The sequence below is a fragment of the Eutrigla gurnardus genome, assembly GCF_963514095.1.
Source record: "Eutrigla gurnardus genome assembly, chromosome: 13".
Lineage (NCBI taxonomy): Eukaryota > Metazoa > Chordata > Actinopteri > Perciformes > Triglidae > Eutrigla > Eutrigla gurnardus.
This window is the reverse complement of record NC_139936.1, coordinates 8,878,937-8,903,206: the sequence shown is the minus strand read 5'-3', so window position 1 is coordinate 8,903,206 and position 24,270 is coordinate 8,878,937. Positions and strand designations below refer to the sequence as shown.

Here is a 24,270-nt window from a genome sequence, read left to right as displayed (position 1 = left end):
TGACAAGTTTCTAGATTAGTTGCAATACTCACTGTGACTGTGCATTCAAGACACGATTCAAGTGTTTCTATACTGATCTGTTATTTATTTTATTTATTCCTGAATGTAAGGTAGTTTAGTTGACTTAAGGTAAAGGAAATTACACTTGAGTGGCTTTCTGTATACTTAAATGGAAGCCATCTCAATGTAGGAGAGGATGTGTTTGTGGTTTTAGGTGTTATGTCTATGCAAACCACATCCTTACACAACAGCAAGTCCTGAAGTTGGAGTTATAACTAATTAGGCTTCATATAACAAGCAAACTTAATTTATTTGCTTCATAATGCTCAATTGTGACTTTTACATTACATTACATTACATTTAGCTGATGCTTTTATCCAAAGCGACTTCCAAGCGCATTTGACCGTGAGGATATAAACCCAGAACAGCAAGAATCATCTTAAGTACATCAGCTTCAAATAAGTTCTATATAATTATGTTTTGTTTTGTTTTGGCCTTTTTCATTAAGAAAGGACAGCGGGTGAAAGGGGGGGGGAGAGAGAGAGGGGGACGACATGCAGAAAGGGCCACCGGGCGTATTCGAACCCCGGCCTCGGTACATGGGGCGCCAATTCTACCGATGAGCTATCGCCGCCCCAGTACTATGTTAACATAATAATAGTAGTTGATGTGTGTTTCCAGAATTATGAGAGTTTTCACAGAATTAATAGATGAAATTTTATTCATATAATGTAAGTATTAAAAAACATGTCCTGTTAATGAAATGGACAGTAACACAACAAAACTGTAGCATATATGTAAGTGCATACATTATTAGAATATTTAGAAAAGTGCCATCAATATATAGCGAAGTCAAAAATAATAGCTTAACAACATTGCAATTCCATGTTTTCCAACAGCAATACATTTTTAAAATGTGGTCAATAAGCTGCATAACCACAATATATGAGAATCTAAAAATCACAGCTGACTGAGCGACTGGGAGCCCGTTTCTCGAGTTTTCCTCTCTGTACTTTCAATAGTATGTGCTTGGGGCAGATGAAGTGCTTTTCTGCAGATGTTCTTGACGGCAGGGCTGGAGAAGTAGTAAACGATGGGATCCAACATGCTGTTGAGATAGGTCAGGGTAATGGTGATGTAAAACATGACAGTCAGGTCTTCCATAGCAAGGCAGACTTCCGATTCGGGGAGAGTACTGGCGATTAATTGTCGGGTCCTGATCCAAATCAGCAGCTGCGTGATGTTACTCGGGAGGAAGCAAATGATGAAGATTACCGCCACTACTGCGATGAACCACAGAGCCTTCTTAATCTTTGCCTGCTGGGACAACTGTCTCCTTCTCAGGTGGCTAATAATGTGGAACGTGCAGTAGAGAATCACAAACAGAGGCAAATAGAAGGCAAAGAGAAATTCCAACGTGTGCCAGTTCAGATGATGGCCGTGTCCAGTATCGATGGCGAAGCTCTCACAGCGGGTTGTGTTGAAGTGTTCCAGGTTGAAGATATGACCTGCCATTGAGATGGTAAGCAACCATATTGCAAGTGCTCCACACATGGCTTTGGAGACACTGAGAGAGTTGACAGGATGATGGGGATGCACCACACGCATGTACCTGTCCAGAGCGATAGCCATCAAGAAGAAGGTACTTCCAGTGCGGTTCATTGCCAACATGAAGAGGCAGAGGTTGCACATAAAGTCTCCAAATATCCACTTGATTTTCAAGCTGTAGTAGACGGCACGAAAAGGCAAAGCCACGTTGAGCAAAAAATCCGCCATTGCCAGGTTGAAGAGTAACACTGTGCTGCTCTTCCATGGCTTCAGGTGGAAGCAGAAGATCCAGAGAGCCAAACCGTTTCCAAGGATTCCAAAAATAATCTGTGTCACCAACACTGGTGGGAGCACACTGATGAGCAACGTTCCATTGAAATGGCACCGCATGTTGAGTTAGGTGTTGCCTTGCTGGCTGCAGATCAGAGAAATAATCTCTTGAGGACTGTCTGCATTCTTTAAAGGGAAATGTCTTAAAGAAATGGTGTTTGTGGTTTTTTCTTTTGCACTTACAGGAAGCCCGGCACTTCTGCTTTCATTAAAGGCTAATTTTAATTTCCCCATATATGATCTATTTCCCTGAAAAAGCTACCAAGACATGGCTAATTATAACATGGGCCAGCAAGTAAGAACATGATTAAATATGTACTTTTACCTTGTATGTGCTGTGCAGTCCTGTCTGTGTTTATGTTTTTGTGGGGCCCAAGATGAATTTCCACAAGCAGTGGACAATAAAGATCTCTAATCTAATATTTAACCTTTATTGTTGTTGTAATCATTATTATCAACCACACAAGATACAGTTAAGTCCATATATAGTTGGACACTGACACAAGTTTTGAGTTATGTGTTGCCTTGCCGACTGCAGATCAGAGAAATAACCCCTTGAGGACTGTTTGCAATCTTTAAAGGGAAACATCTAAATGAAACAGTGTTTATGATTTCTTAAGAGGAAGCCTGGCAGTTCTGCTTTCATTGAAGGGCCATCTAAATTTAATCAAATATGGGGTATTTATCTGAAAAGCTGTGTCCAAATGAAGTTTGTTGCAAGGATAAACCCAGTTGTCGGAAGGAGATTTCTTCACATAAATATAAAAAATATATTTTAGAGGGATGGTGTAAGACATATGGTTTGTGGTTGTGGTTATGAAGTATACAGTTTTGTATAATCTACACGTAAATCATGGGAATTAATCCATTAACATTGCTAAGAAAGAAATAACCACAAGGAAGAAAAGTAGCAGTTGTGACATGAGATTTGAATCTGATCCTTGAAAACGCTTCAGAAATAATGCGAAAGAATGATATGAATGAGATGGCAGTATATTGTCTGTTTTTCTATAATTGATTATGTTTTAGTTCTAGTTAACAGTGTCAATTAGTCATGTTGAATGGGCCGCTGGTGTGTGAAGAATGATTTAATAAACATGAGGCAACAATAGGCTGCAATGGGTGATGAGGGAGCTCACACACTCAGTTTGTAGACCTCTACTGCTATCTAGTGGATAACATTTGAAAATGCTGCTTTTGCCATAATTTAAGGAGGCTGCATAATGTGAAGTATGTTTAACTCGACTAAGGGGGGGAAACTTCCTATCTCTGCCTTTGGATTACTACCCATAGATCTACACAAGTGTGTATGGAACTGACACTATCATGTCACATGACAGGCCTCCCAGTCAATTATCAACAGTTGTGAGGTGGGCCTTGCCAGTTCAGAGACTGGTTGACAAACTGTGTACTGTGTGGAAAAAAATGTGAAAGAGCCAGTTTAGCCTGCAGGGCAACATGTCTCTTTGTGCCCTTCTCCTGTTGTCCCATCAGCCCTTGTGTTTCCTTCACCTGCATACTTGGGAACAAAACATTATGGTCACTACTCCACCCAGCGTAACAGACATGAAATTCCAGTCCTACAACCTTGAAGAGGTCTGAAATGCAGCCTAAGATGTACATAAGGAACAACTGAATTGGTAGTTTCTTTTCCAGTGTCAAACTGTTTCTCTCGCTGAGGGTCTGAAGAACTGAACTGCATATTTTCACCTTTTTTAATGTATGACCATTGACTTTGTATCTTGTTGGTTTGAATTGATGTCTTTCTGGAAGTTTTGCCTGAAGCTGTGAAATGATATGATGATGAAGGAAGAAGTAATTGAGACAAAGAAAACAGGTTATTCCTCATAACTCAGGTCATGTGGTTCGCCAGGCAATTTGAGTAAAGGAAGCAAGAGGCAGCACACTCCGTGGTAAATCCATTAAAGAAAATCTATCATTTGTTGATGTCCTGTATTAATCTAAACACCAGAGATGTTAATACATTGAAATTAATGTATAGCATAAATATGTAGAACATTGGGGTTTGTATGTACTCAAGGAAATATGAAATTACAGGATTTTTCAGCATTGTTTGCATTCTTTCAGCATAAATCTTAGTGGCACAGCTGCTTAATACAGGTCCAATACATTCATTTGAAGCTACGATTGTTTGTAATAGATGGTGAATTCATATGATGCTCTATAATTATGGCCTGGCCCATATTTCAATGTGACACAGCCGTTTACCCAAATGTAGGCACATCCTCAGATTTACATCTGAGCATCATTTCCTGGTGTATTATGTCATCACCACTCGACTGTTTATTGTAAAAACAGATTAAATCTCTGGATTAAAAGAGAATCACGCAAGAAAAAAGAGAAGAGAAGAAGAAATAATCCTCGTGTGTTTTGATTTCATTGAGGTGACGTCACTGCAGCGACAGAGAGAGACAGAGAGAAAAAAAAAACCGAGACACACAAAACAGTATCGGAAGGGAAAGGGTGATCTAGAGCACGTATGTGCGGTGTGACAAACGCACGCGGATGCGCGTGTCAGCGGCAGGAGACACGATGATGATTTCCTCCACCTTGGGGGAGGATCCGTCCACGTGACGCGGGGACGTTCACTTGCTCTTCCTCCTTCGGCCGCGATGCATCGCCGGCGATGAAGCCGCAGCTTGGAGATGCTCCTCGCGCACACACGGCCCGCGTCTACGCTACAACTGGAAGAAGAACACCTCCGATATTTCCTCTAGCTCGGACGTTTTCCGCGTCTTGAAAATATATATATATATTTTTTGTTTCCTTACCAACGCCGTCCTTGTCAAAAGTGGAGGATGAACAGCATCAGACACGGGGTGAAAACCAGGCGGACTGAGGCCAGCCTGGGAGCGGAGAGGGAGCATTTTGACAAGCAGCAGGTAAAATGTAACCCTGCGGGTTAATGGGACCCCTGAGCTGTATTCGGGCCTCTGGTGGCTCTACTGGGCGACCGTGCGTGTGTGTGTGTGTGTGTGTGTGTGTGTGTGTGTTTGTACGGTGTAGACTACCGCATAGGCCACATGACCAATTAACACCTTGACTTGACAATTGAATGTTTGATATGTGAATTAAAGGGACACTTTCACGCCAAAACCCCTAAATCCATATTTCCTCCCTTACCTGTAGCGCTGTTTATCAGAGCGTTTTGTTTGGACTTATTAAATGTTAAATGTTTTGAAGGCGTCTGTCTTCTTGACAAAAATGTCCAATTACAGCCATCCATGACAGGAGGCTGTATGTGTGTGTCTCATTTTAACGCAGGCAAAGTAACTTTTGGACAAACTTGTTTATTCGACAAAGAGTTTTTAATCATAATGCTGAGACTGAAAGCCAGTCATGACCATGCAGTGCTCTGTATAGTCACACCATTCATTCCAGGTCTGTATATTGGCACAGTGCTGATCTAGTCTGTCCTGTTTGGCCACCCTTCCTCCCTGAGAGACATTTGCTTCTCATGTCTTTCCCAGCCTTGTTATCAGATATCCGAAGAAACAGGAAAGGGAGCTTTAACTTTGAGATGTATTACCCTGGTGTAGCACTGAGAAATGTTTCCCTTTTGATTGTGTGCACTGAAGGAATGAGGTCGGTTTCATTCCTAATGCGACAACAGGTGCTTTGTGGTTTCTGGCTGTTCCCTCACTGCACTCATCCGCCAGGCAGAATACTTTATACTCTTTACTACTTTAGACAGTGTTGTCGACTGACTGGCTAAAACTGTTAAGGGCAATCCAGCTGGTGATGGAGCTGCCACCCCCTTTACAGCACTTTCAGTATTATGCTATGGAAAGTGGGCTGAGCTTTTCCTCTGCTGGGTGTGTATTCCTCTGTGTTTTATTTGCCTTTTGAAGCACGTGTAGAGAGGTGGAGCTGAAGTGCTTGGATTCCTACTTGTCTTCTGTGCCACTTTCTCAGAGAATAACTAGAGTAAATTATATGTAACATTTCAAGAATAGTAGGTATACCCACTGCATGTTGGTTGGTTTTCATTAAATGGTGACAAACTATAGGTATTGTTGTCTCGTTGGTTCCATTCTGTGCAACAAATGTTCAACAAAGCATGTGTGTAAAGACCAGTGTGGTTAAAAATGCACAGCCTATACACAATCGAGTGTAACTTAACCTGGCAGTTTAGAACCGGTGTTCTTGTTTGTATGAATGACTGCCGGGTGCCACTGCCCAGCTGAATGAAATATGCAAATGAGGTAGTCGGTATGAGACAGAATCTGACTCCTGATTGTTGAACGCTGCCACCAAATTGCAAGACACTGCATGTCGTTTGGAAGTGGAGACTCAACTGGTGAACTAGTTGAAAGACGTACTGATTAAGCTGTTACAATAAGTTTGTTTATTATTAATTTAACAGGCATTCTTTAAATCTGAACCCGTTGTGTTTAAAAGGCTGCTGTGTGTAGAAGGGAGCCTCCTGTATTTCTCTTATGATATATATTTTATACTTCTCTCGTCATCAGTACTGCTGACTCATCAAGTACACTTACTGAAACTCCTGCTGCACCTCCCTCTCACTCCACTCTCCTGCGCTCTCTCCTCTTTATGTCAACCTCAGGGCCAAGGTGAAATGTCTCACACAGCGCCCTGTGTGTTTGTGTGTGTCGTGTTTGCTTTCCCTCGCTCCTGTTGCCTGAGTGAGCGCCCATGAGAGAGGGAAGGGGGGATGGGAGTACCAGAGGCTAAACACAGCTAAGAGTGGGAGTAGAGAACTAAAAACACGATGGCTAACGTCACTTTAATAAAGAAGGCTGATGTGTTAAGTGAAGAATTTGTTGTTTGTGCAGCGAGAGCTTGTGTCAGCATTTGTCATAAAAAAAAAAGCAAATAGGGGATTCGAGCTATGACTTCACCTTTTAACCGTATCTCTCAAAGTGTTTCGACACACTGAATGCTCATGATACTTTTTTTGGAGTCTAGTTTTTCAGCATCGTAACTGTACAAAGTAATGCTCATGCATTATTTATAAAATGAGCTCATGATGTCCTCTTAACTGGAAAATAGACCAACGTTAAAGTTATAAACACACTGTAATGTTTTGTGTCCGGGTCTAAACACTCAACTCATAATTAACATCATGTGAATCGATATGAACTTAAGCTCTGACAAATGACCAAAACAGTCTGGTTGCTAAAGAACCATTTATGTTTTGCTGAATAATTCAGAGGATGCCATGTTAGTAATTATATTCATAAAGACATAACCTAATAATGAAACTTGACCTCTAGCTGGACAGCCATTTAAGATATCTGGCTTATTAAGTTCATCCATTCATACTGCTTTTGTAGACATATTTCCAAAACTGAAAGTTAATTCTTTTCTGTGACAGTTTTATCATATTAATGTGAACAGGCTTTTATAATGCATCCTATTTTGCATGTTGCCATGTTTGTCTGTGGTTCCAAGGTTTTTCACCGAAGATATCCTATAATCTCTATTATTATTTTAATCCATTGGACTTGATAATAAATATGATGTATGAACAACATTTTTTGTTAATTCCACAAGTCAGAGTTTTACTTCCATAGCGGTAAGAGTAAAGTAGACAGTACATCGTGATTTAATACACCGGTCAGGTGAATTCTAGGCATTCTGGGTAGTGCTGCATGTAGCTAATAGGTGTGAGCGGTGCTAAAGTCTGTTTGTGACCTTGTCAGCCAGAGCAGTCTGTTGAATTAAGCTGATAAGGACCTGCAATAAGTGCTCTCGCCTCGGGGCATTATGTCCAGTGAGAAGCACCTCAGGTGTAGCATTGATGCTTTGACTTCATTAACTTCGTACATTCTGGCAGCCCAGGATGTCCAAGCACATGGACACGCTGCTGAAAGGCAGAGATGACAAGGTAAGGCAGGGATGCCTGAAGGTTTCCAGGTATTCGTGCAGCGTGGAGGGTGTAGACAGTGGAGTGAGCGTGGGAGCTACAGTAATGCTAGCTGGCAAGAGACCTTATGGCAGGCCTCAAGGATTAGTCCAGGGCTTTCCCTCTCTCTCACTTCTCCTCTCTGCTGGTCAGAGGATTTATTGACGCTTGAACCAGATGCAGCACTAACTTGTTGGGTCGACAGTGTCGGCATGTCTGGAGCGCTCGGACCAAATTGCTCCGTTAGTAAAACATTTGGATTATATGTGACTTACCTTTGGCATTAAGGAAAGAGTATCTGTGTTTGTGTTATTATGTGACCTGGGTGTAGGTTGTAGGTGTAACAAAATAAGATATAGTTCCAGAAGATGACTTGATAAGAGGGTTAATAGATCTGACAATAATAGGCAATAATTGATTATGAGGGTAATGGTTAGTTGCAGCCCTGTCAGTAATTGAACAGTTGCTACTGCTGTGTGGTCCCCATGAAACCAGTGCCCATGACTTCCCCAGTGGCCTTGACCTAGGGCATGTCGAGTATGAATACTGGACGGACACTGATATAATATATACTAATATATAGACGGACACTCGGTTATTGTTTCCCTAAAAGTTGCACTAAAGGCCATGTGCTTATTCTGACCGTTAACTCCATGTAGTATTTGGTCACCCTCCACCATTACCAGAAAACGTGCCATATCATGATATGTATCTTTATCGAGATAAGAAATGACCTCTACCGTGAAGGAAGATTTTTGGCCATATCATCCAGCCCCACTGTCCATTCCCATGCCCTCTCGCTGCTCTCTGACTGACATCCATTCTGAATGTACTATGAGAGTCTCCCTGCAGCCTCCCTGCTCAGCGGCCATCTGTTGAGGCCTCAGTGCCAGGCTCTGTGTGCCAGACCACGGCCCCCATCCAACCCAATCTTCTCCCCCAGCTGTCGGCCTTCCTCCCCCAACAAACCCCTCATTGTCACACGGGCCTTCATGCTAGCCCACTGCACTTGCCCTGTGTAAACGATGTGCTAGCAGTTCATTTGCCTCAGAAGCGTGTGCACACTAGAGAGGAGAAGGGGGGGGGGGGGGGGGGGGGGGTCTTCTATTAACTAGTCCACCCCTCTCTCCCTCTGAATGCCACACTAGCCCCTCTGTGCTTTGTTATGCGACCATGTATGTTTTGGTGGTTCTGTGTGCGTGGATTTGGGTGGGGCGGTGACTCCCAGGTTGTGTTCTATTAAAGGGGCTTTTATGGTGTTTTCTGGGATTAGAGGCCTCCGCCACTGATATGTGATTGTCTTTCAAACAAAGACATGGATGTCTAAACCTGGTGTTTGAGACCAAAGAACCGCCGTCTTATGCTGTCATGTACTCGTATATTCAACTTATACGTGTTCCTGTTTAAGGAGTGTTTTTGTGCAGGAAGGTACTTTGGGGAAGAGATTGAAGATGTATTTCTCACTATATCAATACTATACTATGTGATGTCGAAGCTGCCCTGCTAGCATCAGAGAGATTCCATGTGCCTCAATAGATGTTTAAAGGAATAAAGTCCTTAAATATTAAAAATAATCACAGCTTAGATTTTTGGGAGAATTATTATACAATATATAATGTGTATTTGCCCAATTGTACCCAGCTGGTTTTCCATGCAGATTTTAACAAAGACTAGCAGGTCTGGTTGATTGCAACACCTGCAGAGTGAGTTGGCACTTTGATTACTTTTTCTGCACACTTCCCTAAACAGAACGCACCACTGAATTGTGAGCGGGGGCACGCCACACAGATTTTAAGCCTGATTTAGCTGTGGGTGGTGTCGGAGTAGTCCAGCGTAATTGCTTATGCTGTCGAGCAGCGCCGATCGTTATGTAATCGTTATATGCGAGTGAATCAGTGTTTCAAATCTCTCTTGTATGTTTTTTTGTAGGCATGTTTTATAAGAGAAATTGTTCTACGTTACTCTGGTGTGTAGTTGGGCTCGCATTTAAAATTATATTTGTGGAAATACAATTTTATTAAAGATGGGAAGAAAGAAGAAGATAAATATTAACACCCGTCAGTGATACACAACCAAAAATTACTATTATTTAATTACTGACAGATAGAAATGCGGTTCAGACTGTGTACATCATAAAGCCCACTGTGTTGATCTGATCTTTTGACTTAAATCTTGTTGATGCTTTCTCTTTGCAAATCACAGCCCTAAGCACAGCTGCTGTAAGCCATGATCTGTTCTGTGGTTATTTCAGCATCAAGAAATTAAAGAATTATTTGCCTCTGGGCCGGGCAGTCTTTAGTTACCGACTTTAGGACGACAGACGATCCAGAAACTCTTCTCTTTTCTTTTTTCTTTGAAACGTCTTTTCATGGTTGCTTAGAATTGATATCGTTAATCAGTTGTATATATAAAATATTAAATTAAGCTTTAGCTCGAGAGGAATATATGTCTATCAAGTTTATATGCAGATTAGATTGTTTCTAAAAACAATGCATGTTCAGTAACAAGACAGCAACCTTGGAACTAGATTAAATGTCTTGCTCAGAAGCACTACAGCAGAGAGCCCAAATGAGTAGAACACTCCCAACTGAAGTATTGCTTCCCCATTCTCATTTGTTTATTTATTTTTTTTGCATAAAAAGGGGATACCTGTGAAGAACACTCCAGTGTAACGTGACCGCACCTGGCAGTTCTGTATCTGTGGTTCATTGAAATGAGTGAATGTCTATGGGGACACACATCCTACAGTGTGGAGATCCAGACTATTTGCGTTTTCTTTTTTTCCCCTTCTGTCTCTTCCTTCCTGCTACTCTTCTGTGACACTTGTTTAACCTGCTGGGCAGGTCATGGAGCAGCTTGCTGTGTGCTCTGTGCTTTCTGGTGACACTCAGTCTCTCGGCTCTCATAATCAGGAATACAATCTCAAGAGTCAGGGTTTGTTTTCTCTGACCTGAGCTCCAATAGATGACGTGGCATAAGCTTAACGACACACATTTATTTTGTTTACATGACACATACAAGTATGATTAGACTAGATAGTGAAAACAAGGTTTAATACGTATCTTAATCAAGATGTAGGAAAAACGAAGGGAATCTGCATGGGTTCTTTCCTGTGGTCTCCTTTCACAATTCAGAATAAGTTTAGCATCACAGCTATCCAAACTGGCAAGAAAACAAACTAGTCTAGTAAATCCTGAATTACTGTTTTTGGTGTGATACAATCAGGCTAACCGTAAGGTGGGAGCCAAAAGGGAGGGAGGGAGGGAGGGAGGTGTGTGTCTGATTCATTCCTGCCATTGCACTGCAGCGTGTTATCATTTGTTTAACTCCTTCTCGTGACTTATGTGTTTGTTATGCCTATTGTTAGCCCTACAACTGATGATTGTGTGGGTGGAGAAACAACACGTACAAGATCTAAGATTAACTCCTTCTATCCTTTCAGCTGAGCAGCATCAGCAAGGCCATCAACTCCGCTGAGACGCCTGTGAAGGAGAAACATGCACGACGTATCCTTCTGAACAAACAATCAGAGTTAATATTTTCTAATTCCCTTCGTGCCAAATGGCACATGTTGTGTGCATAATAGTCAGCACTCCTGTGATCGTTTGTGCTTCCTTAGCAAGACGTCAACAGGAATCATTCTGGGGACTCACAGGGAGAAGGGGGCCTACACCTTCTGGTCCTACGCACTGGGCTTCCCTCTGGCCGGCAATTCCATCCTCAGCTGGAAGTTCTGCCACGTACTGCACAAAGTGCTGCGGGACGGGCACCGCAATGTACGGCACCCAGTACCCTTCTCTTACTATTACTATCTGTGACAACAGGGAAATGTTAATACAGCTGTTTTTGTTGCGTGATTAAAGACCACACTGTTGCAGCATCATGAGTTCAACATAATGCTGAGAATATCATTAAACATAGACGATTAATATTATTTTTCACTTGTATATATCTAAATCAGTTAAATTGGAATAATTGTCCTCAAGGCAAAAGCCTCACATTTCTTTGAATGCAAACGTTGTTCATTCAATCTGTCACCTCACAGGTTCTACAAGACTGCATGAGGCATCACAGTTCTCTAATTGAAATTGGGAAAATATGGGTGAGTATTTGCATATTATTTATTACAGATATATTTTAAAATACAGTATATATGCTGTGATTGTATGTGTGTATGTATGTGTGTAAATATATGTGTATATAGCTTAATCTTTATGTATGAATTCTTCCCCGTCTGCTCCTGTGGTTTCCAGAGCAACCTCCATGATAAATATGGCCAACTGGTGTCTCTGTACACCAAGCTGCTCTGTACAAAAATGGAGTTTCATGTGAAGGTAATCATCCTCTGTCATATTTCACACCGCATGTGACCAAAATGCACAAGGTGAATGACTGAAATATTAGGGATTCACACTGAATGGAAATAGGCAGTAAACCTCTAAAAAATGTACCTCTGCAGCATTCAGAAATCCCTGCGAACCTGGAAGTCACAGATGAAGTCCTGGAGCGCACTGCAGGAACCGACATTAATAATGTGTGAGTATCCAAATACAGCAGGAAGAGCCTTTTTGCGTAACTGTTTGACCTGAACTCCTCGGTCATCATCAACACTCATAAGCATGGCTTTTGCCACCCAAATACATTTTAAAAGCATATAAACGGACAAGCCCTCCTGCTTATTTTATTCCACAGGGTAACAGCATCATTGTTTCTGAGTGGGGCCTCGATTCTGTCCTAACAAAGGTATCAACTTCTCTCCTGCAGGTTCCAGCTCACAGTGGAGGTGTTTGATTACTTGGATGCAGAGCTGAGGCTGGCTGAGACAGGTAGAAAAAAAAAAAAAAAAAACTCCTCCCTCCTGTCCCCCCCCCACCCCCTCTTCCAAAGAAGAGAAACTTGAGCTACAGTAGAGGGCTGCAGCCTGCTGACATTATATATTTATGTACAAAAGCCCAGAGCCCTTTGAAGAAACCGTTAAAACTCTTGCACTGCCTGTTTTCACATTGTAGTCCATTTTTTAGGAAACTGATTTCAATCACATGGTCTAGTTGTAACTCATGTCCTCCTCTTTTGCCTACATTTGTTTTGACTGATAAGGAAATGCCTTCAATTAGAAGAAGTTAAGCTGATTTCCTCCAGTGTAACAGAATGATATCCTGCTCCCATGCCTGCAGGGTGGAGGCCCAGGAGGAGCTGTACTCACACATGCATTATCAGCCTCAGTACTATGTTTTTGGAGCACAAAACCACCTTAATGTTTGCATGTTGCTAAAATGATGTGTCAGTGAGGCACTCAAGTAACAAGAGAACTGAATGTGAAAACAAACTCTGCAGCAGTAATAGACTCCATGGAAGCGACTGCACTTTATTTTGCTAAAGTACATCCTATTCTTGCACCACAAGAGGCCTTTTATCAACTATATGAGGACTAGACTTAGGCATCCTTTTAGAGGCGAGCATCTAAAAGGTGCTGCGACTTAAATGTTAAAGGGGACATATTATGCAAAACTGACTTTTTCCTTGCTTTAGTTTGTATATTTGCGTATCCGGGGTGTCTCCCGACCCCTTAAACATGAGTTTTGACAACTAAGTCAATATTTAGTAACTGGCAGAGTCAGGAATTTAGTCTCTAAACGAGCCGTTTGGATTTTGACCGTATTGTGACGTCACAATCCGGTCTTTTGCATATTCTTGCATAGTCATTGCATTTTCATGGCATATCCCCGCCCACATTACGCCGGCTACCTGAACAAGGATCCGCCATTTTTTCTTACTCGCTTCACTTGTACTCGACAGCCTAACCGCCACCAGCCGAAAGCCAAGCACTGCTGCTCTGTCATCGGATGCACGGGTCCTCATATGGGTCCACGGGGCCGCCTGGTGCCGGGGTCGTCTGGAGCTCGCCATGAGTCCGTCAGGCCCGAGAGTTCGGCCGGGGTTTTGAGCCTATAATCGGGGGGGTTACCGGCAGAGTTCCCGGTTCTCCGGTGCGGACTCTTGTGGCCCTGGGCGGGCCGGTGTTTTAGTGAGGACCACGGGCTTTTCACCATGGTCTGGGGGCATCAGGGCCGAGAGTTCGGCTGGGTTTTTGCGTCTATTAACCTGCGGGAATCCCCGCAACGCGTCCGAGGGTTTACGGGTCTATGGACGGAGCCGAAGTCCGGCTTCGCTGTGCGTAATTGTGTCGTGGCGCGGAGCTGGACCGGCCGGTGCTTAAGTGAGCTGCACGGGCTTTTCACACAGCCTTGGGGGCACAAGTGGCCCGAGTTCGGCCGTGTTCAGCTGTCTGTTTCCCGGCTGGTTTGCGTGCGGCGCGTCTTGGCGTTTCGCGTTCGACGGAGAGTCCGCCTGTGTGGACTCTTGTGGACCTAGGCGGGCCTGTGTGTTAGTGAGGACCGCGGGCTTTTCACCATGGTCTGGGGGCATCAGGGCCGAGAGTTCGGCTGGGTTCTTGTGTCTATTTACCTGCGGGAATCCCCGCGACGCGTCCGAGTGTTTTACGGGTCTACGGACGGAGCAGAAGTCCGGCTTCGCGGTGCGTCATTGTGGCGCGGCGCGGAGCTGGACCGGCCGGTGCTTGGGTGAGGTGCATGGGCTTTTCACACAGCCTTGTGGGCACAAGTGGCCCGAGTTCGGCCGTGTTTAGCTGTCTGTCTCCCGGCTGGTTTGCGTGCGGCGCGTCTTGGCGTTTCGCGTTCGACGGAGAGTCCGCCTGTGTGGACTCTTGTGGACCTGGGCGGGCCTGTGTGTTAGTGAGGACCGCGGGCTTTTCACCATGGTCTGGGGGCATCAGGGCCGAGAGTTCGGCTGGGTTCTTGTGTCTATTTACCTGCGGGAATCCCCGCGACGCGTCCGAGTGTTTTACGGGTCTACGGACGGAGCAGAAGTCCGGCTTCGCGGTGCGTCATTGTGGCGCGGCGCGGAGCTGGACCGGCCGGTGCTTGGGTGAGGTGCATGGGCTTTTCACACAGCCTTGTGGGCACAAGTGGCCCGAGTTCGGCCGTGTTCAGCTGTCTGTCTCCCGGCTGGTTTGCGTGCTGCGCGTCTTGGCGTTTCGCGTTCGACGGAGAGTCCGCCTGTGTGGACTCGCGTGGGGCTGGGCGGGCCGGTGTTTGACCGATGTCCGAGGGCTTTTCAGCAAGCTCTGACGGTGAGAGTCCCGACAGTTCGGCGTGGTTGAGGTCTCTATTTAACGTCTGGATTCCCCGCAACGCGTCCGAGGGTCTACGGGTCTGCGGCGGAGCAGAAGTCCGGCTTCGCGGTGCGTAATTGTGGCTTGGCGCGGACCTGGACCGGCCGGAGCGTGACTGAGCTGCAAGGGCTTTTCGCCCGGGTCTGAGGGCACGGGTCCCGACATTCCGGCCCGGTTCGATTGCCTGTATACGGGCAGGATTCTCGGTGGCGAGTCCGGCAGCCATTTCTCCCCCGAATCAACCGTTGTTATGGTTACAAAATGGTGTCCTCACGTCTTACGCCCGGCAGGAAGAGGTGGGCGGTGCCAAGACCGTTTGGGCGGCGCACGCAGTAGCTCATTAGCATTTAGAGGGAAAGTCACTGAATCCGGCCGCTGAAAGCAGGGCTGTGAAACTGGTATGTTGAGAACCCTGCTGTGCTCAATCCTTGGGTTTTTTCGACCAAAGCATGTTACTATCATTCCATTTAGACATCAAAGACCCATGTCAACAAGCAGAAATGAGCATAATATGTCTCCTTTAAGTCAATGACAAATATTTAACATGAACTGTTTGCTCCCGTGTTTGATCTCCCAGTGATCCGACAGCTCAACACATCCATCGCCATCTCCACTCTCACGTCAGGCCAGTGTCGGCTGGCTCCACTCATCCAAGTTGTCCAGGACTGCAGTCACCTCTACCACTTCACCGTCAAGCTGCTTTTCAAGTTACATGCCTGTAAGAACAGTTAATACTCCTTGCCCAACAAAGTCTTTCAGTTGTAAATCATGGTTATAAATCAAGCTATTTCCTTGAGATTATCCACGTGTCTGAAAGGATAAAAAAACAAACAACGTTGTGGGTTTCAGGTCTCCCTGCTGACACTTTACAAGGACACCGTGACCGTTTCCATGACCAGTTCCACAGGTAGGTCATCCACGGCCTCAGGCTCCGAGTGAGTGAGAGTGATGGCATCAAAGGGGAAGGCGTTGTTCTTTTACCAAAGGAAGTGTGTAACACTATCATGCCTCACCCAGCACTGCACATGCAAATATGTCAAGCACTGATTCCCATCCCCCACCCGTTGTGGTGTGTCTTAGTGGATGTCGTGGTCACAGACGCATTGATACGATGTTCACTTCAGCGAGGATGACACAGTTTGCCATATCTGTGATAAATATATATCAACTTGTTGTCCTTTGTTCCACAGCCTTAAGACCTTCTTCAATAAAGCCAGAGACATGTTGTATTTCAAGAGATTGATCCAGATCCCCAAGCTGCCTGATGTAAGAGCTCACAGGGATGGGGAGAGGGCGGTTGACCTCAGTGCTGAGTCACAGTCTCCATCTTGGATGTCAAAGACCTCATGATAAACTGAATACTGCTACTGTTAACTACAAACTGAGGAAATTATTTTTGTAGACAGATATGCTCTTTTAAAAGTTACCACAAATATTTTCTCATAAAACCATTAACATACCTTTTGTCCGTCTCCTTGTCAGTCCCCACCTAACTTCCTGCACGCAGCCTCACTGGCCAAGCACGTGAAGCCAGTGGTGGTCATCCCTGATGAGTACGGACCAGAGATGCAAGACGACGATGATGACGATCCAGAGCCGCTCATCGAGGTCAGCGACGTTGCAACATCCAGCATACAGTCACAGCCACAGGTAAGTCACTTATGCATGCATACAGTCTTTATACGAGTCCTCATACAATGGTACGATGATGCTATGTTTGCTTTTTTCTCTGCACTTATTATTTTACTTTTAGCAACTGGACATATTTGATCAGACGTTTGGACCTCCAAATGGGGGCTTTGATGACAGGTGAGTCAGGTTTTTTTTCACCGTAGCTTGTGATCAACAGTCACACCGTTTAATATCAGTATGAAATCTGTGCCAGCACAACATGACCCGTGTGTTTTCTGTCTGGCAGGGATCTCCAGATTGAGAGCCTGAAGCAGGACCTGGAGTTGTTGAGAGCTGAGCTGGAGAAAGTCAAAGCAGAGGTAAAGACTGTTGGGACTTAATCACCTGCTGCTATGCTCACAGAAGAGGTGTGAAAATAGGGGAGCGTTATTATCTATGGGCAAAGGAATCTGGGTTATGTGTTGGGTGGATGCAAATGCTGTTGCCGACATGTGGAATGTGGCAAGTAGACTCTGAACGAGGCAAGGGTGTCCAGTTAATATTTTTGAGGTCACGGATATGATTCCAGCTTGAAACCTATTTTGCTTTTTTTTGGCATGTCATCATAAAAAATGTAAAGTGAAAGGGTCAAGAGATAAGCATGCATAATAATAACAATAATAATGCGTTTTTGTCCCATTTTGTTTTCCCCTCCTGAAGGCTCAGCGTTACATCACGCAGCTGAAATCCCAAATCAACAGTTTGGAGGCAGAGCTCGAAGAACAACGTGCACAGAAACAACGGGCTTTCGTGGAAAATGAGCAACTGCGCATGGAACTGGAGGCTACACGTCGCCGAAACGCAGAACACGAGAGCTCACAAGAGATCTTCATCGATGCAGAAAGTGAGACATGCAGTCAGTACTGTCTCCCGAATACATAACCAAAATGTGGTGCGTACCGTAACGCTGTCATGTATTTTTTGCACATTGCTGTGCAGAAAGGTCGCAGGCCACTGAGCAGCGTTACAACAAGCTGAAGGAGAAACACACAGAGCTCGTGTCCAGCCATGCTGAACTACTTCGGAAGGTACAGACAGACTGCAGACCCATCCACAGATGCTTGTTGTAAATTAGATGTCGGCAGCTGGTAATAATAAATGTGTTGATGTGCCGACAGAGTGCAGACACTGTGAGGATGCTATCAGCAACTCAACAGACCCAGGATGAGGTGGAGAGGACCAAACAGCAGCTGTCGTTTGAGGTTGAACGGATAAAACAGGAAGCTGACATGAAGGTTGGTGGTCTTCCTTTAAAAACAAAAAAAGAATATGGAGGTTTCAAGGAAGCAGTACTGTGTATATTTATATAAATACCACTGTTGTATTTCACTGTAGCTGGAGGAGCAGAAGTTTGAAATGGAGAAGCTGAAGAGAGAGCTGGGGGAGAAGATGGCGGAAGTGATGCGCGTCAAAGGGACTCTGCAGAGCAGTGAGAAGGTGAGAAGGTCTTCATCCCTAACGTAATACAGCAACTTCCCTGAAGATGTGTAGCTGATTCACCACCATTTATTATTCAGAGTTGTTCTGCGTTTGGAGGCTTGAGGCATGTCGCACATTTCCGGCTGGACTTTCCTTTCCGACACTCAAGGCCATCTGCCTCTTCTGGTTCCCCTCATCCCACTCTCTCTCTCTCTCTCTTTGACAGTCGTCGGAGCAAATGACCAGCTCAGTGGCGGCTCTGCAGGCGGAGAAGGAGCGTCTGATGCGATCTGTGAGTGAGAAGGAGGCGGAGCTGTCGTCCCTGCGGCAGGCTGCACAGGTGCAGCAGTCGTCCATTCAGCAGGAGCGAGACAGGAGCAGCAGGGAGCTGGGAGAGCTGCAGGGAAAACTGCAGGCGAAGGTCAGTCAGGACGGTTGAGCATTGATATAATACTTATCAGTTACACTAGGATGTGGTTTTATCCATTCTAGTTATTGGCATGCAGTTTAGACTTGTACTGGCCAGTATAAATCCAATCAAACTATGACTCACAGTCAGTTTTTAAAACATTTCAAAGACAGCAAGACATGCTGTGATGAATAATCCAAACTGGTTAATGAATCACGCTCTCATGAATCACGATTCTACCATGAAAAGATGAAAAAGAAAAGGCCTTAAGCACAGCTTCAGCTTTTTTGGTGACAGTATGAAGAAAAGAAGGAGACTCCTGAATACCGTAGGTAAAGTGTGCTGTAGAGTAATGTGGAGGGAGTGTCTTCTTGGATTCATTAGGCCGTCCTCTGTGGAGCACATCAACATGAAAATGAACAGAAAGCTTCTATGGAAGGGCTTACATAAATACTCGGAACAAGGCCATCGTCGGAAATGTAGTCGATGTGGAGAAAGAGCTTCTAAGATATAATTTAGTTTTAAAAGCACATATGCTCTGAAACAATTGTGGATGAATAGATTTTTAAAAAAAGGCAATTTAGAAAACATAAAGCAGAAATGTGCAGGTCGTTTATCTGGGTCTCCAATGTACTGCACCTAAATAAGGACTATAAGGAATCTGGCTTAATTTGGTCAAGTACAGTAACTGAAAACCTTGTTGTTGATAAGAGTGTGTTATTGGGTGCAGTGGGGACTGTGTGCAGATATCAAGTGTGGCTGCCATGAGATGTCCTGATACAAAAATCAACAATCTAGTATTTTAGTATTTCTGGTATTTTTAAAGATGTGTATTTGTTTGTGTGCATGTAGACGGGTCAGGAGGAGCAGCTGAAGCAGAAGCTTCTGGAGGAGCAGTTTACTCTGCTGCAGGGTACCGTCACAGAGGCTGAGAACATCATCCAAGATGCTGTTGCTAAACTGGATGATCCCCTTCATATACGCTGCACCAGCTCTCCAGGTCAGACTCCCGCTCTATTATTTCCACAGACGTGAAATTAACACATTAAAAGCAAAGTAAGAGATGTGTGTAAGGATTAAATGAGTACAAAAGCAAAGACCATGAACCCAGCTGGTTAACCAAATACAGTATTTTGTATAATCTGAAATCAAAATTTGTCCTCCAAACACAGATTACCTCATCAGTCGTGCAGAGGCCACGCTGGGATCCGTGGACAAAGTGAAGAAAGGCCATGCGGATTATCTGAGTAACATGGGGGGTGAGTTTGATCTGCTTCTGATTCAACGTGAGCCTGCTGACCTCAGGACAGTTTGTTAATGCGGCGTACTGTATGCTCTTGTAACCAGATGCTGGAGGTCTGCTGAGGGCTCTGACTCAATTCTCCCACTTGGCTGCGGATACAATCGTCAACGGCAGCGCCACTGCACATATGGCACCCACTGACCACGCAGACCGTAAGGAATATCTGGATCTTTGGCATTACACTAGATATATATATATATTTTTTTATTACCATTTTTTATATTAAAGTGTTGATGAAAAAATGATGCAGCACAATGACTGATAGTTGACCACTGCTCCTTTACACCCCACAGGACTGACGGAGAACTGCAGAGGTTGTGCCACTCAGAGTCTGCAGTTCTTAAAGGACCTGAAGTCCAAGACCACCCTCCAGAGGGCAGACCCGGCCTCCATTCGTGCGGCCGTTCAAAAGATCCTGAACCTGGGCCAGGTGAGAGACACCAACACAGAATATGTCTATTCATGTTTAATTATATAATTATACTATCAGTAACGGCCAGGGATAGATGTTCTATAAGTTTAACCACTTTATGTTTTGCTTGCATGGATGACAAAATAAATATCTGAAATTGATTCGGTTAATTTACTGATAAAATAAGAGCTTCCTGCTACAAAAAAAATATGAAATCTATAGGAAGCACCTCCAATTAAATAATTAACTGAATTATGAACAATGTAAATTACATCATTTGTTCTTATGGAGTGTTTGCATTTGCAAATATAGTTTGTGATTTTGTAATTAAATTGTTATTTTATGATTTCTTTTAATATCAAAGACTTGTTAACATTTGGGTTCAATTTTCACCAGCAATGTTTGAGGTAATTTCCAGTATTGTTCACTTGTATTTTTCTTTATGATTACTAATCACGTTCCCTTTTTTTTAATGTATTTTTATATGTAGGAGCTGCGGCCGAAAGGCATGGACGTTCGTCAAGATGAGCTCGGAGATCTGGTGGATAAGGAAATGGCTGCAACATCAGCAGCTATTGAGGAGGCGGTCCGCAGGATTGATGTAAGTAATATAAACCAAACTTAAAGATGTGCTAATATTAGTTGTAATGAATTTACCTGCAGCATTGTGCAGTGTTTGTATTTTAAGTGACAAATGTCATGTATGGTCGTGTCTTCAGGAAATGATGAATCAGGCACGAAAGGACACATCAGGCGTGAAACTGGAGGTCAATGAAAGGTTTGTTAATTTTTGAGACTTCACACTTTTTTTCCTGTCATTCTACAATGAATGTTATTAACTGAAAAATCTATAAATCCGGTGTGTACATCTACTATTTCACTGTCTTTTACAGAATCCTCAACAGCTGCACAGACCTGATGAAGGTACTGTAGTTTGTGTTTCAACAAATACACTGTATGTTGTGTGTACTGCCATAGTCTACACTGCATATATCCTATGTTCAAACATCATCCTTATTACTTGGTTCTTGTCTGTTGTCATCTACTCTTCCATAGGCCATCCGCATGCTGATCTTAGCATCTACAGACCTGCAGAAGGAGATTGTCGAAGGCGGGAGGGTGAGTCACACTGTTTTTAAATCCAAGACTGGCAGCTCGGTTTTGTTCGAGTTCAAACGCTTTTGTTTAAAATCAGGAGTCATTCTATTCAATTCAGAAAAAAAATTGACCAACAGGAACTTACAGTGCTATTGTTCTGCTTGTTCAGGGTGCAGCAACTATTAAGGAGTTCTATGCCAGGAACTCTCGCTGGACTGAGGGACTCATCTCTGCTGCTAAGGCTGTGGGATGGGGAGCCACAGAGATGGTGTAAGTCACGCAGGACATCGCAGCTCATTATTATTTGTATTATTTCGCTGCTCCTGCTGCTTCATGAGCTAGTTTTTCCAGGTGATGATGAGTTGCAGCTCAGAAACGGTGAATATCCTTTCCTGCTTCCTCACAGGGAGTCTGCTGATAAGGTGGTGCTGCACACAGGCAAATATGAAGAGTTGATTGTCTGCTCCCATGAGATCGCTGCTAGCACAGCACAGCTGGTTGCTGCCTCAAAGGTAATAGTTTAATTTCCAAGAGAAATGCCACGATAAAAACCTTTTTATGAGATTCTTTATTGTTGTGGAAATATACTACTTTGTATAATGCTCATAGGTTTGTTTGTACTCAGGTTAAGGCAGACCGCAACAGTAAGAGGTTGTCAGCTCTCCAGCAGGCTTCTCGCTATGTGAATGAAACGGCAGCTAACGTGGTGGCCTCAACACGGACTGGCCAGGAGAACCTGGAGGAAAAAGGTGAATTAAATTTGATGTGTTTACCGGATGATTGTAGACAGTGATGAGCTCCTGGCTGATAACTTAAACTCTTTTCATGTGCAGAAACCATGGACTTCTCTGGGATGTCCCTGATCAAGTTGAGAAAAGAAGAAATGGAGTCACAGGTAAGTCATGGTCACTGGGAGGAGTTCAAGCCTGATAGCAAAAGGCTGGGAAGGGATGTGCCTAACATTTGATGGGTTATATGTCAGCTACTTCTAACATACTTTGTAAAAATACAGTTTGCCAGTTTTCATCTTTATTAATGTCGAATTCAGAAATACATTTTTGCAGTGTGTTGCTAGGATGAGTTTCGGTTGCGATTAAAAAATATCTGCAATCTCTTCAAAGTTGTGACGCTACAAATTAAAATGAATATATTCAGCCATAAATCAATAGAAATAAAACACATGAGTTCGACATGCAACTGATTTGACACGGAGGACATTAAAGTAACTTAAATTGAACTAAATGTAGCAGAAACATTTTCAACCATATACACCTGGTTATTTCCCAACCCTCAGGTGAAGGTGCTAGAATTAGAAAGTCATTTGGAGAACGAGCGTCTGCGTTTGGGTGAACTGAGGAAGAAGCATTACGACTTGGCCGGAGTTCCTTCAGAGCCGGCTTCTGAGGGCAACGGTGAAACCTCCTTGGTGAACCATCCTGTCTCCATGTCACCGAAACCCAGCAAACCTGCTCTCCACAAGAAACCTGCGGTGGCCCAGAAACCTAACGTACCAGCCAAAACCATGGTAAGGGCTGGGAAGAAAGCTGTGTGTTGTAATTGAGAAAAAAAGACACGACTTGTTGTTGAATCTTATCTTTATCCGTCATTTTTGTTCTGTATGTTCCAGTTTAAGTAACGCCCGAGCAGAAGAGGAAAATTCTTCACTAATGGATGGTTGGATTGACCAGCGATGTTGTGAACACGTAGTTCCTTTAGGTTGCATGCTGACAATCCTATGCCTCATCCTGCATCTTACCGTTTTCCTTTCTCTTTCTTATTTTTCTCCTTTTTTGCCAAAATGGACCAGAAGCCTTTTTTCCCTTTTCTTTTACCCTTGATGCCTATAATGGATATGCTCCAATCCAGGCAGCATCTTTTAATATTTGGTATCAAAAATAAAAAAAAGGTTATTATATGTTAAGGCTGCGAGAAAGTATTTTTTTCTGCATCCCAGTAATTTTAGATGATTAAGTATTACTACTGCTTTTAGAATACAAACCTTGATAATAACCACACATCAACAGCATATCTGGTAGTTTGTATATCAATAGTTTTCAACATGCTTTGGACAACCTTTTTGCACACTGTTTCGGACATTCATTACAGAGCACATCACATCTTTCTTAATGTACACTGTATACTATTTATGTTTTGGTGGGCGGTAATGGAAACTGGGGAATCACATGTGTGTTCATGTTGCTGCAAAAGTTTTACATACCTCTGGCTTTGCCTTCTTGATGGATGGTGTTCCTCTTATTTGGAAAACAGCTTTCTTTCTCAACAGTACAAGATTGTCTCAGAGGCCTTGTAATGTTCTTTACTCATGCATTGAATCATACCTGTAAAGACATATAGTCTGTAAAGGACTGTGCCACTCGCACCAAGTATAATTTATATCTACACTCATCTCTTGAATGTCCCTTTATAATAGGAGAACCTGGATATGATGTTAAAGCATATAGATAGACTTAATGCTTGCACACAAATATCAGATGTAGGTGTCCTTAACTGTCTTTTTTTTAAGCCTGAATGAAGATTTAGGGTAGGTTAATGTACATTATGATGGTGTTCAATTTCTTTTTGCCTCCGGGAACTTTTCATACAGGGTCTTAAAATGCATCTTTTTTTATGTTCTGTCCTTTCCTCTGTACGAAATGTCTTTATACACTCAGATCTATTAATATATTTTAGTAAAGATAATAGTGGTTTCTCCTTGTAAGAAGTGTAAATGTCAAACAAATGAACAATAAATGATTGATTTAGTGTCCCATTATGTTACGTTGTCTCTTTTTTCCCCAACAATATTGAATTGGCTATATATGAATAACTAAGTTTTAACCCCACTTATTAGTCAGGGTGGTATGATTTATATATTTACATACTGTTGACTGTATTTGCAACCTAAAATGATAAATAAATTAAAAACTGATAAAACTGATGAAAATGACTACAGATAATAGATATTGTTAATTTATTTGTTAAATTTAGTGTGTCTTTT

General features: G+C 43.3%; 2 protein-coding genes across 3 annotated transcripts; one reads left to right on the top strand and one right to left on the bottom strand.

The window, feature by feature from the left end:
- Positions 1–316: 316 nt before the first annotated feature.
- On the bottom strand, positions 317–2,169 carry LOC311022938 (hydroxycarboxylic acid receptor 2-like). The gene has a single exon (XM_084024569.1). The coding sequence runs from the start codon at positions 1,936–1,938 to the stop codon at positions 961–963; it is 978 nt and encodes a 325-aa protein (XP_083880695.1). The 5' UTR covers positions 1,939–2,169; the 3' UTR covers positions 317–960.
- Positions 2,170–4,491: 2,322 nt separating this feature from the next.
- Positions 4,492–24,039, top strand: hip1rb (huntingtin interacting protein 1 related b). 2 transcript variants are annotated; one of them, XM_084025613.1, is made up of 32 exons: positions 4,492–4,781; positions 11,211–11,274; positions 11,402–11,544; positions 11,814–11,870; positions 12,022–12,102; positions 12,228–12,304; positions 12,533–12,594; positions 15,538–15,678; positions 15,810–15,867; positions 16,151–16,226; positions 16,443–16,610; positions 16,714–16,769; positions 16,879–16,951; positions 17,292–17,475; positions 17,571–17,659; positions 17,750–17,866; positions 17,967–18,068; positions 18,277–18,471; positions 19,312–19,459; positions 19,632–19,718; positions 19,807–19,914; positions 20,056–20,192; positions 20,665–20,775; positions 20,894–20,952; positions 21,068–21,098; positions 21,231–21,293; positions 21,442–21,542; positions 21,679–21,784; positions 21,898–22,021; positions 22,106–22,167; positions 22,567–22,797; positions 22,900–24,039. In XM_084025613.1, the coding sequence occupies exons 1-32, from the start codon at positions 4,698–4,700 to the stop codon at positions 22,906–22,908; spliced, it is 3,204 nt and encodes a 1,067-aa protein (XP_083881739.1). In that variant the 5' UTR covers positions 4,492–4,697; the 3' UTR covers positions 22,909–24,039. The 2 variants fall into 2 exon arrangements, with proteins under 2 accessions (XP_083881739.1, XP_083881740.1); XM_084025614.1 differs by lacking the exon at positions 4,492–4,781 and adding an exon at positions 7,691–7,750.
- Positions 24,040–24,270: the final 231 nt, after the last annotated feature.